The 15,475-nt window shown below is 40.0% G+C and overlaps 1 protein-coding gene across 1 annotated transcript in view; it reads right to left on the reverse strand.

Moving 5' to 3' along the window:
* The window catches only part of LOC310932258 (rap1 GTPase-activating protein 1-like), a gene marked incomplete at both ends in the record, with an annotated part of 64,436 nt that overhangs the window by 13,365 nt on the left and 35,596 nt on the right, over positions 1–15,475 (reverse strand). Inside the window, 8 exons of the mRNA XM_083895551.1 lie at positions 1,617–1,700; positions 1,857–1,910; positions 2,014–2,092; positions 3,086–3,189; positions 4,431–4,622; positions 6,165–6,203; positions 6,680–6,727; positions 8,943–8,978. Coding sequence (XP_083751677.1) covers positions 1,617–1,700; positions 1,857–1,910; positions 2,014–2,092; positions 3,086–3,189; positions 4,431–4,622; positions 6,165–6,203; positions 6,680–6,727; positions 8,943–8,978 — 636 coding nt within the window. The remainder of the gene's footprint in view (positions 1–1,616; positions 1,701–1,856; positions 1,911–2,013; positions 2,093–3,085; positions 3,190–4,430; positions 4,623–6,164; positions 6,204–6,679; positions 6,728–8,942; positions 8,979–15,475) is intronic.

Here is a 15,475-nt window from a genome sequence, read left to right on the forward strand (position 1 = left end):
TGGAGGCTTGATTAGTTCTTATCGTCACATGGCCTCAAAATAAACACACTGAAACATTGCCCGAGGAGAAGCTCCTGTTTCCTGTTGAGTATTTCTCTTTTATTTCCTTATGCGCGACGCTAACCCAACCATCGCACTCCTTTAGAATAGAAAACGTTCTGAGCGGTGACCAGCGGGTCCTTAGGGGCCGTCGTGAAATGACGCTCGGCTCATTCGCAGTGTATTTATCAACACACTTAAACTGCTCCAGGCTTTAAGGGACCGACAGTGCAGATCAATATACATTCAGGTTCTCTATTTAAAGGCAAAGTGCTCTCAGCAAAAGCGTTTAATAGATCCTCCGTCTTCTGTCCGTCTGCCGCGCAGTAAACAAGAAGGCTGTGATTGCCCCAGAAAACGAGACAAAAGGGAGTGTTGGGCTACACCGAGAGACATAATTAAGACTCAAGGTGATGTACACTCTTAGAAATAAGGGTTCCAAAAATGTTCTTCTACAAGGGCTGAGGTTCTACCTGGAACCATTTGTTTTGTCAAGGGTTCCTGGTCACTCTAATGGTTCCAGTAAGAACCATTTTGATCCAGAGAAAACCCCTATCCTGAGTAAAGGGTTTTAAAAGGGTTCCTGGTAACACTAAGGGTTCCCCTATGAGGACAAGCCGAAGAACCTTATATGGTTCTACTGAGCACTTTTATTTCTAAGAGTGTATCGTAGATGCTTTACAGCAGGGGTTCTCAAAGTTTTGATACCTGAGGGCCAATTTAAGAACCCAACATTGGACTGAGGGCCGCCAAAGGGAAAAAAACGGAAAAAAAAACTGTAAGAAATCCCATTTGTAATAACTACGGCATCCAAAATTTGACAAAACCGACATACTATACTACATTGTCCAAAACGTGACAATTTTTAGTCGTTCAGAATTTTACAATTTTTGGGGAAAAAAGTTTTTGGTCCAAAATTTGACAAAAACGTTGTACAATACTATGTCGTCCCAAATTTGACAATTTTTTTCAAAAAAGAAATTAGGTCCAAAATTTGACAAAAATTACATATGCCGTCCCAAATTTGACAATTTTTTTCAAAAAAAATGTTGGTCCAAAATTTGACAAAAATGACATATATGCCATCCCATATTTGAATTTTTTTTCAAAAAAATTTGGTCCAAAATTTGACAAAAATTACATATATGGCGTCCCAAATTTGACAATTTTTTTCAAAAAAATTTTTTGTCCAAAATTTGACAAAAATGACATATGCCGTCCCATTTGAAAAAAAATTTCAAAAAAAATTGGTCCAAAATTTGACAAAAAATGTCATACTATACTGTGTCACTATGTCATCCAAAATTTGATGACATAGTAAATACAGTTGTACAGTTTACACTTATTGGTCTGTATCCAGTAATGTCCAATAAACATTTAACAAGCTTAGTAGCTCCTGGATTAAAACTATCTACTGTAATTCATTGCGGGGCCGCCAGAAATGTTTCTGCGGGCCGCCATTGGCCCCCGGGCCGCACTTTGAGAACCAATGCTTTTGTGAAAGTGAAGGATTACTTTTTACAGAACAATCCCATCTTTACTGTTGGCTTACACGGACATTAATTTAAGAAGCTTACCTGTCCAAACTTTTGATAGACGACCCCGAATTTGAAATTGTTGCTGATCACATGTTCATCGAAGGTGACTATAAGTCTTGAAGCCTGTAAATGAATCATAAGCAAATATTAGAGGCTTTCTTCATGTACTGAAATCCACAATCTTCAAACACTTTGAGCAAATATAAGATGACACTTTGACTGACTGACAATTAATGTTTCTAGTGCAGATGCAACTGCAAAAACCAAAGCAGATCTTACTTTTGGATAAAGGACCGGAACAAAGCGGTCCACGTTGACCTCTTCACAGACAAGCTTGGATTAAAAAAAGAAAATACAAATAAATGAGAACATCGAACAGACAAACTTTGCATCGTCATCATTTAAAAAAGAAGAAAAAAAAGTGTCCTCGTCTCACCTTGGCCATTTGCACCACATTAGGGAATTCTGTCAAACAGGAAATGGGGATCACATCATGGTAGGTTTTCAGTTTGGTCCTACAGTGAAGTCATAAAACAGAATGTGTCAGATAGAAATGACATGATCTAGTGTGGACTATCATTTGACTTCCCCCACCCACTCCACTCACTCAGTGGACTAAATAGTCCATCTGTTCCCCTGCTGTGAAAGCCACCGTGATGTTGACACACTCCAGCTTTACGACTCTTACGATAACTAACGTGCAGCTTGTTCATTCAGTCAATGGCAGATGTTTTTTTCCCCCCCAACATGAAACACTGTGGTATCAAGGTTATTATAGTAATATAGTAGTTGAAATGTAGTTTAGTTTTTATCTTTATTTAGTTTTTGAGTTTGCTTTTTTTTAATTGCAGTTTAGTTTTACTTCATTCAACAAACGATTTAGTCGTTTTAGTTTTTTATTCTGAGGAATTTACTAGTTTCAGTTTAGTTTTTCAGGTATTAAGAGAAAGCCTTGACTTGTAGACACTGAACAAGATGAAAGAATGTGTGACACCAAATATGGATTATCAAATCCTTTAATTTCATTCTTTAACCTTTAACACCTGAAGTTAAATCAAAAGTAAAAACGTCAAGTTTTTGGAAAAATTAAAGGTAGGTCTGATAGTATTGCTTGACAGAGCCTGTTTACAGATGAGGGACGCAGCATAAAAATATTAATTTCTGTTCATCAAACCTAAAACTTCAAATGGTCTTTATTCCAGAATGAAGTTGTGGAAAAAACGAAGGTAGGTCTGATAGTATTGCTTGACAGAGCCTGTTTTCAGATGGGGGACGCAGCATAAAAATATTAATTTCTGTTCATCAAACGTAAAACTTCAAATGGTCTGTATTCCAGAATGAAGTTGTGGAAAAACGAAGACGAAGCTGAATTTATCTATAATTCGGGTTTTTGTTTTGCTTTGTTTTTCTTTTTTATTTCAGTTAACTAACAGTTTCACCATAGTTCTAGACTTAGTTTTGGTTAACTACAATAACCCAGAGGTGAGGTTTGCATAACACACGTTTACCTGAGCATTAGCCGGAGATGTTCCTGCCCGCCCATCACATCGTACTTTAGGGAGAACACCATGTGTCCGAGGGCACCGTCCACTGAATAGTAATTAAAGTGTTCCTGAGGGCACAGAGCACAGATACAGTCACACGCTTGTGTGTGTGTGTGTGTGTGTGTGTATGTGCAACACTCAAATCATTACACGTTTCCATTCTGTGCAGCTTTTCTTCTGCAGCTCATCCCAGACTAAAGTCACATCAGACATGCTCGTATGTGTGTGTTTGACGGAGACAGAGGAGAGAGCGCAGGTGGCCAAAGCCTAATGCATCTTCATTATAACATCGTATGTGGTGGCCGACAGTGAGAGTGCATGGTGCCCGTCAGTGGTTAGTTTGTCCGCCGGGATTTGCTCATTGCATCTTCATTTGATTACTGCACCGAGCGAGAAGTGAAATTGACATTGATCATGAAAAATTCTATTAGAGGAGCGTGGCTCGTTTGAGGAGGAGGGAGCCGTCGTAACGAGGACATAACTGCAGTCGTGTGGAGAGAATTAATAGAGGACGCCTTTTAAAATAGATGTGACTTAATTAATGAAAAGAAAAACATGATTGTTTGATCTTTGTGTCATTGTATTTAACTGCAGCCTTAACCCTTAGAACACAGAGCAATGTGCAGTATAAGGTAACATCTTTTTTTTCCAGCACAAACTATAGGAAATCATTAATTTTCACTAGCAAAAACTACAAAAAACTAATCCAAATCAGATGGAATTAGTGAAATTTGGATAATACGTCACAGTTCAAAGTTTGTTTGGCTCATTTTTAGGAACAGAAATAAAAGAAAAACAGTCTATTTTTGTGACTTTTGCACAATTAATTTTTCCCGATTTAAAAAAAAAATATTAAAAAAATATATGCGTTTTAAAAGAAATCATCAAGAAGTTTGATTCAAGACGAAAAAAATGCATTTTTATAAAGCCTGATATGTAACCTATTAACACACACACACCCCCAGGATGTCCATATAAGGGGATGTGTATTATTCCAACAACAAAAGTAATGTAAAGGATGGATGGAGATCTATAGAAAACAATTTTGCTATTGAAATCGCTAAACTGAGTGAACTGTGGGTAACAAAACAAAACAAAATACCAAATCTTAAATGCCTTACTACCCCTCTCACATGTCTTAACCAGAGGATTAGGGAAAACGAGGGTCTGCCGTTAAAATGCTTGAAATTTTTAGATGCACAAAGAAAATAAGAGGAATTTAATTTTTATAATTTTGATTTTTTTGTGTAGTTTTCTTCTGCGCAGGTAAGAAACTGAGCTTCAGCCGACATTTTTTCCCGTCACTCACCTTGCCCAGGAAGTGTTTCCGGTAGAGCGTGGCAGTCGTGTTACATTCCAGCTTGGTGCGGCTGTTTGGCGACAGAGGCTGCACCTGCTCTGAGTCCGGAGCGTCGCTCAGCTCGTGGTTGGTGCCCTCGATCCAGTATCCGCCAAACTGAGGCAGGAGGATGAGAGGGAAGGGGCTTCTTCTGCCCAACACCTGTCACGGAAATGCAACACAGCAAAGTGGATGATACACAGAATTATGTCAAACTTCCCCCCCGTTCCCTTTGCATCTCTTATCCAAACAATGTCAACAAACAATGCAGACACGGGTGACCTTTGTGAGTCACCTGCCATGTTTGAAGCCTGTCCCACAAATATGTGATTAATAGCCTGTTGAAAAGGGGCTTTTTCAGGGTTAAGACTTTAGGTTTTTAGGGTAAGGATTAGGGTTTGGTTATGGTACAGTTTAGCTTGGTACAGTACGGTTTGGAACGGTAAAGCCCTCAGTCAGGCTTGTGTTTCAACTGCAAACAGCACCTTTACTTGGAAAACAGGATGTGTACTGTGTTCTATTTCCATGTTAATATGTAGTGTTTTAATCATGTTAATACTTTGTGACTCTGGAGGCCCTAAAGTGACAAACAACAAACAAACTTTACCCATTCTCATCTCATTTCTTTCATTTGTTTATACTTACATTCACTGTATATTGTGTATATTCCCAGATTGTCTACTTATTATTGTATTTTATTTTTAGTTTTGTTTATTTTATTGTTTTATTGTTTATTGTATATTTTATTTTAATTTATTTAGCTTATTGTCTATTTCACTGTCTTATTTTATTTTATTTTATATTATTTACATCTGTATATCTAGCTCTCGTTTCCTCGTGCTGTATTTCTTCTTACTTTGCACAGAGCATCTGGAACAAAAACAATTTCCCCCCGGGGATTAATAAAGTATTCTGATTCTGATTCTGATTCTGATTAAAACACGCGACGTTGACTTCTGCACTCGTTGCTACGTCACAGTGAGACATTCTTGGAATTGTTGTCTCACGGAGCTCAGCTTTGTCCCTAAAAAACCAGAGAGTGCAGACGAGGGCAATAGTATCCGGAAGAGCCTAAGTCGGCGAAATGTTCTATTCTTGACTGCACAGTGCAGCACAGAGTTCTACACAAACTTCCAGCCTCAGAGGATTTACGTGTCCAGTGGATACGTGGATCCAGTGGAGCCTCAGTGACGCTGACGTAGTTTCCTGTGTCTCATTTGCATATTTAAAGAGACAGGCGCTCGAAAGCAAGCGTTCTGAAACAAGGCTGTTTTGGCAGAGTGATTGAACTGCTGTGGTGCTTCATCCTTAAGGTATTTTGACCAAAACACGTCACAGACATGTTCATTATGACACCAGGGAACTAGGTTAACTTGGAGAAACAGGGTGTAATACGTCTACTTTAAGTAGGTACATACCGTACTGTTACTAACTGTTCTACTCGATGGAAACACGCCATTAGTTGTGATGGTTAATGATAGGCTAAAAGGAGTGTCCTCACTACAAATACTGTGTGTGTGTGTGTAAAGTGCCAAATTTGAAGCCTGTCCCATTGGACAGTTATGCTATTAACAGACAGACAGACATTCCTTGCATTTATAGACGGGTGTAACAGTAATATAAGGACAGGAGGGTGAGAGGAAACTGGATTGATTTCTGAAAGATACACACATTCCCATGAAGTGTTACTGCAGCACATCGTACCTCATGGACACTTGGGTATGGAATGTAGTCCTCCTCAGTCTGAATAAATAATAAAGAGAAAAAAGGAAAAAAAAACAAAAACAGGAAAAAAACAAGAACAAGTGTTTGTTTGTTCTGACATCAAATGCAGAAAATAACCAATGCAGTCAGTCCAACTCTGTAATCCCGCAGGACACCGTTTCAGTAACTGCACAACTGTTATGCAATGGGAGTCAGTTCAGCCTCTTAGAAATGTGTTAGTGATGCATGTTTAATAGACGTCATGATCCTCCATAATATATATATATATATATATATATATATATATATATATATATATATATATATATATATATATATATTTACATATATGCAGAGTTTTTGACCTACAAACATCATATTGTCTTATATCTTCTATTACTCACACACTTTCTATTAAATAAATACAAATGGTGAGAACATTTCATTTTATTATGACTAACACAGATGTAAACAATGACCACAATAATGTGTCGTCTCTCCGTGCACAGTCATACCTTGAGCGGGGGAGGGAAGGCGCATCGCTGTTCATCCATTCTGTTGCCCTGAAAGAGAGGAGAGGATAAGACGACCGCACGCAAAAGTGTCGGCGCTCAACGCCCCGTAACAGCAGCATTGGCCTCGCATTTAAAAAGTCAATACAAAACAACCGCACATACAAACGGAACATAAATGTTCGATCGTGTCACGTAACAGAACGTGTTCTCAGTCCCTCAGTAGATTTGTGCAAGCAGGCAAAGTCAGAGAGGAACAGACGGGTGAAGAAAGACATTAGGAAGCGGGAACACTGACAGACAAACTGCAGGATACTAGAGAGCAGGCGTTTGATGGGAAAGTCTGTCGTCGCACATCAGGAAGAAGTGTGATAATGAAAAAGAAAATTGTGGGTGATTACAAAGATGCAGAGCTGAGTGATACTCATGAAAGAGAGTAATAAGAGGGAGTGATGCAGATGAGGTGCAGCGATACGATGAGGTGTCGCTGCAAGAGCGAGGAAGCAGATAGAGTATATCATCGTACCCTGTATCATGTCTGGGCCGGTTTATCGTGGTATTATAACGTCAAAGTATCAAAACCAAGACTAAGGTGTGAGCGGTTTTTAATGACTTTTCAAAAAAACAGGAGTGCAGGAATCATTCGGGGTTTGCTTTGTAGCACGAATGACTTTTCCACGATACAGTCCCAGCACGACATGGCACCGCACAGCACGGCTTGATTTTACAAGCCGTTTGGTATCGTTTTCCATTACTATAGTACATCCTCAACGTGGGTGGAGTCATCATAGCACGGCTGCATGAACCTGTCGTGACTAGTGACTTGTTAGACTCATTAAACTCATTAAACTCATTTAAATAAAAAGATTTGTTCACAGAATTGTTCAGCACTTCCATGCACAGACTCTCACTAAACTGAAATATGGGAATTTGGGATTGTGGTCACTAAATTCACAAGACTTCTCTGTTTAAATATTAAAATATTTTCTACATTAGACATGTTTTCAGGAGTTTTAAGTCTTTCTACGGTTCGGTTTGATTCTTGTGTCGGACGTTGCACTCATGACTATTCCGGTGACGACACTCTGTGACCAATCAGGGGCCGGCAGTCGTTCGATGTCCCCTGTAGTATCGCCTCAGCTCGCCTTGAACCTCACCAGAGCAGGTACAAAAAAAAATGCTAGGTACCAGGTACTATTACTAATGGAAAAGCAAAAAAAAAACTAGTGCTGGGCACGTTAACGGCATTACTGGCATGAACGGAGTCGACGCTAATGCATGACGACTGACCGGAAAAAGACACGAGTGACATCATGTTTAAGTGACTCCCGATTGTTAAAATGAGTCTCTAAAGTAACGCAGTTTTTCACCGGAGTCCAGGCACCGTTTACCAGCTAGCTCCGTTAGCAGCGTTAGCTCCTTTAGCGCTTACAGTCGCGGTCTGTTTATTCAACGAAAAAAGCGCAGCGCTGCAAATAACCAGCGTACCTGTGTGCCGCGCATGTGCGCCTCTGTTTTTAAAGTTTAGCGTTGGGTTAGAGACTCATTTTAACAATCGGGAGTCACGTACACATGATAGTCCCGCGCGTCTTTTTTCGGTCACGCGTCGTGGAAACGCGTCACGCGTGCCCAGCATTACAAAAAAACAAAAACGAGTAGTGCCGCGCTGTGCCGTGCCAAGTCTCGCTGGAACTGTATCGTGGAAAAGCGCCAATAGCGATCAATCAGCCGTGTTTATAATGATGTATGATGACTAAAGGCGGTGACAGTCTAGCGCGCTGTAATCACAGTACTGTGTACTCATGTCAGATATAAGCATCACATCCCAAGTTAATATTGAAAATATACATACAGTGAACAGCCAGACAGTGAAAGCTATTATGACTTATTATTCATTTGTTTTACTTTTGTGTGCGCTACAGCATGAACTGGTAACACATAACATAACTGCGCAAAAGAAAACATCCGTCCTCAGCCTCGAGAAACAAGGAGACGGTTTTTTTCTTGAGGTGAGATAATAAGCTTTACAGTGCTGTCAGCCAGTGTTACAACCTGAATGTTAATAGAGACAGTGAGACGATGTTAAATCCACTGACAACTCCCTCTGAATTCCCCAGACTCTGTCGTGGGAGCAGAGGGTCAGAGTGCTGTGGGATTAGTTAGAGACACGCCGACTGGTTAGTTGGTTGGTTGGTTGGTTGGTGAGTAACGTTTAGAGTCCTGAGACAAAGACAGAAAGATGAATTCATCATCATCATCTTCTTACCTGCATCTTTTCAATCATTGCAAATAAGTCTGTGGTCTGGGGAGAGGAGAGTGAAATGTTTTAAGGTCAATTCCCCGCTTTGTGAATACTTTGTATGCTCGACAGTAGTTCATCCCTGCATCACCGAGGTTCAAGCTTTGACTCATCACTGTTACTGGTGAATGTTGATGTTTATTTGGGTTTACTCCCTCATCATTCATGTGTCTGTGTTAAGCAGCGAAGAACTGAACAACAGTCAGTTTCAAATGCCTGCAGGGAAAATTAGCAAAATGGCTTTTGTGTATGTTTTGCACCTGCAGTACAGAGCATGCTGTACTGCATTTTTTTAAACCTCCCCTGTTGATTGATAGCTCTCTTCATTTTATTTGACATTGTGTTTGTGTGTGGAACTTTTATTTGTTTTACTTGTTGGCCTGTGTTGGCCAGGTCTCCAGTTCAATAAATAAACTATTTTTTATTTTAGTGGGAGTTTCCCAGGTAAACAAAGGTTCAATAAAACAAGTACATACATTTAAAATCTACAGGAATGAATCTCATTACACCAGTTTGATTCTTGCCCCATCTCTATGTGCATTGACAGGAAAACACATTTAACTCCTATGAGATTTAACCCCCCCCCCCGCCCCCCCCCAATATACTGTATATATTAGCTTTATTTGCCTCTGACATTATTAAATTCAATGTATAGAATTTTTTTGCACAACATGCACAGATATACATATAATTGTCATGTTGCATAATTCATTGTATATAACATTTGTCTATTTCTATTGCATTTCCAGGTATACTGCCCTTATTGTGTTATTTTATGACTTAAAGGTGCCATATGTAAGAATGTGGCCAAAAACTGTTACTACATTCAAAAAAAAAAGGGAAAAAAAAGAGAGGTCTGTTAGGTTTCCTTTTCTGACGTACCTGGCAACCCGTGGTTGCTCGGCAGCTGAGACTCTATTGACTGCAATGATTGGTAGACGGCGGTAGGTGGCGCCACATGACGCCAAAACATGATTTCAAAACATAAACATGATTTGCAGTCTGCAAAATATTTTTTTTTATGCAAATATTTTGTCTGTACTGTTGTTGTTGGTGAGTTCAGTTTGTTATATGAACATTATTCCTGAGTCTCTGTGACATATTAGGAGGATTTTATGGCCAGTTGATTTACATTTATTAGATTGTTTTCTTCCTGTACATAGGACAATTAACTATTTGAATATTGAATCTAGATACAAGTACTGAAGCGTTAACTCTTCCATTAGCTACATGATCATTATCGACTATGTTTTCTTCTCACATTTTATGTTATATGGAAAGGTTCAGACCCAACACGCGCTATATTTATTAAGCATAAAATACCCGTTTTCAACTCATTTTAAGTAGAATTACTTTCAGTTTGTTATTCCTTTGGTTATTTCTTCATGGCAGCTGAATAAAATACATTAATTATCACACATAGAGGTGTGCAATATGTATATGAAGCACATCAGAATCAGCTGTATCCATCATTAAGGCTTAAAGAATTAAAAAAAAATTGGCAAAGTTATGAAGTAATTAAACACAAATTTAACTTTCAGAGCTCTAACCAAAATAGAAAAGTTGTGGTATTTTCAGGACAAATGTTGTCCCAACACTCACTTCGTATTAACTATGATGGGAGTCGTTAAGATGTCATGGGCACACACACACACACACACACACACACACACACGATCTGTCAACTGTTCCCATTAATCCAAACACTGGCAAAGTTCAGACGCATATTTAACTGAATCAATATTTACTACTCGCTGCGTGCGATCTCTGCGCCTCTGTAAGTCACGGTCTTGCAGAGTCAAGTTTGACTCGAGGTTCAACACTTACCCGCTCGTTTTTTTGAAAGCCCCAAACACAGCTGTCGGTCTATTGTCCTTTTTAAATTGCCTCATGCAAATCCAGCGTGCATTCTTTCGACCGTGTCCATAACTGCAACTACTGCGGAGGAGCACGGTCACAATGGTTCACAGGTGCACTGGTTTGTAATCAAATAAAAGGCTGAGAAAGGCCGAGCCAGTAAAGCTTGAAATAGCCGCGACCGCAGTTTTTGTGTACAGAACAGTTGTGTTTCAGCTTCCAGTGTGAGTTTGAGTAAAGTCCTCCACCATGTGCAAACACGGGCTGCCACAAACCCTGAAAGTAAACAGGCCAGCTTCCACACAATTAGCCAGGGATTAGAACAATATGAGTTGCATCCTTCAGCCTCATATCATCTTTGGGTTTAAACAGCAATTATGCATGGGACTGTATGTCCGTGTTCAAAAAGCATAGATATAGTCAAACCATGTGATCAGTTTCTTTACACTAGAAGAAGACTTTTGCCTTTAATCGTAAAATACATCCCCCACAAACACGTATTTCCTCAGGTCATCGCTCTAAACAAACTACAACAAACAACTGTCAGGGTTTGCATTCACAACAGTAACTTCACTTTGTGAGTTTTACTAAATAAATAAATAAAGCATGACAGCGCTAACACGCCTCTCTGCTTTCCGTACAGCATTCTACTTACATGTAAGGGTTTCTTCCAATGTGCCTTTGTCATCATCGGAGGACTGAAGGGGTTAACGTTGGGTCTATTAGCCATAGTTAAAGTGTCCCAAAACTGCAGCATCGAACGACGCGGCAACACTTCGCCAGGTGTGGATTAAAGTCTCTGGCGCGCCGCTGTGCACTGGTTACACGGGAAAACAGTTGACAGTCGAGTTCCACTGTGACACCAAACGCAAAGCTGCATCACCGTGAAGCGCAACCATGACTGGAAACGAGATGTGCAGGCTCTCCCGGTGGGAAATTTAAATATACAAGATTAGGAGAGTGCGTACAATCAGCCTCAGGTTCCATGAAAAGCAGCACAGGACGATTAAAGATGTTATAAGTTATAATCCTGTGATAAGAAGCTGATGTCTTCCTAGTCTTTCTTTGTCTTGGTTTAAAAAAGCGCCTCGGGAGGAGATCCAAACATCATCATCATCACCATCGTCTCTCTGAACTCACAAACACACTGTCGTGACTTAAGTTGACAGGTTCCCAGAGGTGGAGTCAGAGACTCAAGTCATTCAACACCTCACAGTTCTCACAGAAGCTGCACAGGAAGCACGACAACAGTCAGAGTGACACTCCAAACTAGGAAGATCCGCAGCTGCGCAAATAAAATTATCCATAGAATAAGGAGATCACAAACGCCTTTAAGATCCTGTGTGTTTAGCAGGGTTGTGTTCTCTGAAATTATACAGTATATATGTATAATACCCATATGTGTGTGTGTGTGTATAAGTGCATAATTGCTTTAGTCTCGTACATTATGTCCGACTCTGATGCTGTTCAGAGGTTGTGCTGTCGTGTTTCTACAGCAGCTCCAACGGATGTGAATTTTTGCGTTTTTGAAGCTGCAGCTTCCTACGCAAAAGAAGACGAATGGTTACGCCCCACGTTATTGGACATGCTTGACGGTTGTGGGTTCGATTCCCAGCTCTGCTAGTCTACATGCCGATGTGTCTTTGGGCAAGACACTTATCCCCCACGTTGCTGCTTATGGCGGTGTGTGAATGGGTATGAAAAATGAGCGATGAGTGAAAAATATGCTGCACAAAGATTGGCCGTATGATACGGGGTGTCGTTTTGGAAAGCAGCGCATGCTGAGAATAAGTGCAACATTTTGTCACATTTAGCTTCAAACAATGTTTTTTGAATTTGAAAATTTGAAAGTCACCTTTTAGCACATTTACAACAATATTTTTTTTTACTTTAAATTAAATGTATTAAATAGTTAAATCTAAATGTTTAATGTTCAATCTAAATGCTAAATGTTTAAATGCTAAATATAAATATACATTTTAAATCTAAATGTGAAATATAAATATACATTTTAAATCTAAATGCTAAATGTTAAATACGAAATATAAATATAAATATAAATATACATTTTAAATCTAAATGCTAAATGCTAAATATACATTTTAAATCTAAATGTTAAATGCTAAATGCTAAATGCGAAATATAAATATAAAATATACATTTTAAAACTCAATGCTAAATGCTAAATGCTAAATGCTAAATGCTAAATATAAATATAAATATAAATATAAATATAAATATAAATATAAATATAATATAATATATATAAAATATAAATCACACTGCCAGTAACCGGAAGTACCAAAATAAAAGCCAACAAAGAAGAAGAAGGAGGAGGAGGAGGACACCAGTGGAAGTTTTGAAAGTCTCCCTGTAATCCAAAAACCCAGCTGCAGTCTGCAGTCTCACCATTAGATGTCACTAATTCTCACACGCCGCACATTTCAAAAGTAAGCAAACACAATTAGCAGCGACAACAAGGACAGAACTTTTGCGCAGAACTGACCAGACGAGAGGAGACATCCAAGTCCGCATGGCGTCAGGTTAGCGATCAGTGTAGGCGTCAGAACTGAGACCTTTCATTATGAGCGCTAATTGGAGCCTTGTTGTGACATGGGGCAGATTAAATGCACAAGAACTCCTCTGTCTTCAAATACTGTGCTGCTGTGCATCCTCACAGAGCTCATTAAGACTTGGAGCGGCTCCGTGAGAATAAAGATGGATCGTTATGGGGTTATTTTTGTACTTTTTCTTTGATATACAACAGGTCTGGTTCTATTTTATGACCGTAAAAGGGTTTCAACTGCATCTCTAATTTATGGGAGGCTATAAGGATTCTGCCTGACTGGTGCAATATTTGGGAAGAGCGGGTTGTTATTCATGCCGGAATATATGGTTTGATCGGAAAGCCCGTCCAATCGTGGCGAGGAAACACTTCCCGTGAGCACTGGCCTGTATATCACAGGTTTTATGTGTGTGTGTGTGTGTGTTTTGTAGTCAAATCAAGTGGCAACTGGTCATGATGTCACTCGCAAGAATCTGAGCCACCATGAGATTTTCCTACCGCAAATGAGCACAGACGTCACCTGCGACCGCGCTCCGACTGGACCTTACGTGTGCTGTGTTTTAACATCTAGTTTTCTTTAGTGCTTGAAGTCGACCCCTACTGTCCTGTACAGGCACTTTTATAGTATAATTTTCAAGGTTGCACTACGTGACATGACCTTTCACCTGCTCTAGCGTTTGCTTCTAGTGTCTAGACCAGGGGTTCTCAACGTTTTGATACCTGAGGGCCAATTTAGGAACCCAACATTGGACTGAGGGCCGCCAAAGGAAAAAAACTGAAAGAAAACCCATTTGTAATCATTTTAATGACCAGATTTCAGTTCTACAGTTTAGCGTTAACTAATATAATGTAATTTAAAGGTGAAGTAAGTAGTTTATAGTGCCATCTAGAGGAGAGGCTGAAATTTACAACAAAGAACTGCTCCTCTGCTCACCCCCTCCCTTCCCTGAGCGCTACGGTGTCCTCAGCCGGTCAAATGTCGTCCTCGTCGTCTTTCTCCGTGTCAGCAGATGAGGTTCGTGAGGCGAGGGAGAGGGCGGAGCTACCGCGGCCGTAGCAGACGAAGCGGAGAGAGAGGAGGCGGGACTTCAGCTACAAGTAAAGAGACGCTTGATTTGTTCTCTCGCGTTTGTCCTTACAGGCTCCGGTAGAAACATGGTGTCTCTCTGCTAACAGTGGCTATGCAACCGCGGCCCATGACCATGTTATTTTACATGACTTTTTGAAACACTATGAAAATGAAACTATTATACAGCGACTAGACAATGCAGGAGCACATAATATGTATAAAAAAGTGGATTTTGGGTTATATAAACCCATAAATACTACACAGTGTCCCTTTAACTCTCCTTTCTAAACATGGAATGTACAAATGGTTTTTGGTTTTCTCAATGGATTTGCACATTGCATGAATAATATACATAAAATTAAATGAAACCATTACTACTTGTACATTTAAATATGGTCTATTGTCTTTTAAACCAGGGTGTCTCTCAGGTTCACACCCAGAACCTCCTTGCTGACAAGTGACAGCAACAAGCCCCCTCCAGACACATGACAAATTATTAATATGACAGTTTAGTCGTGCAGTTTGACTCAGGCGGCGTCAATAAGACCTGGTGGGGTTAATTGCAGATTGACCTGGTTTTCAAAGGGCTCTGATTAAAGTGATACACTCCTGTGAGTAATGCCCCACGAGCCATCGCACAGCACATTAACATGCTGTTCCCCAATAGGGAACTTGTGTTAATAGATACTAGAAAACTGGATAATTACAAGTGTAGGGAAAAGTAAACTGTCCTCCAGGATGTCGGGGAAAAAAAACAAACAACACAAGGCACGAATCTGTAAATCCTCTCCTCGTGTCTGACTAATTGTAAGTGGTAAGTCTGAGGCACCTACAGATGGCGTGAGCTGCAGGGATCAGGGACGACGACTGCGGAACGAACCATTCTCCAAAATTCTCCCTTAATCGCTCTGGCTCTTCCCACTCCTGCTGCTGCTGCTGCTGCTCAACGCGCATCAGAGTCAGATTGCGAGAAGTGTTGAGTCCCCGATCCGAAATGTGAAAAGAGGG

Source organism: Microchirus variegatus (assembly GCF_963457635.1).
Source record: "Microchirus variegatus genome assembly, chromosome: 9".
In the NCBI taxonomy this organism is placed as follows: domain Eukaryota; kingdom Metazoa; phylum Chordata; class Actinopteri; order Pleuronectiformes; family Soleidae; genus Microchirus; species Microchirus variegatus.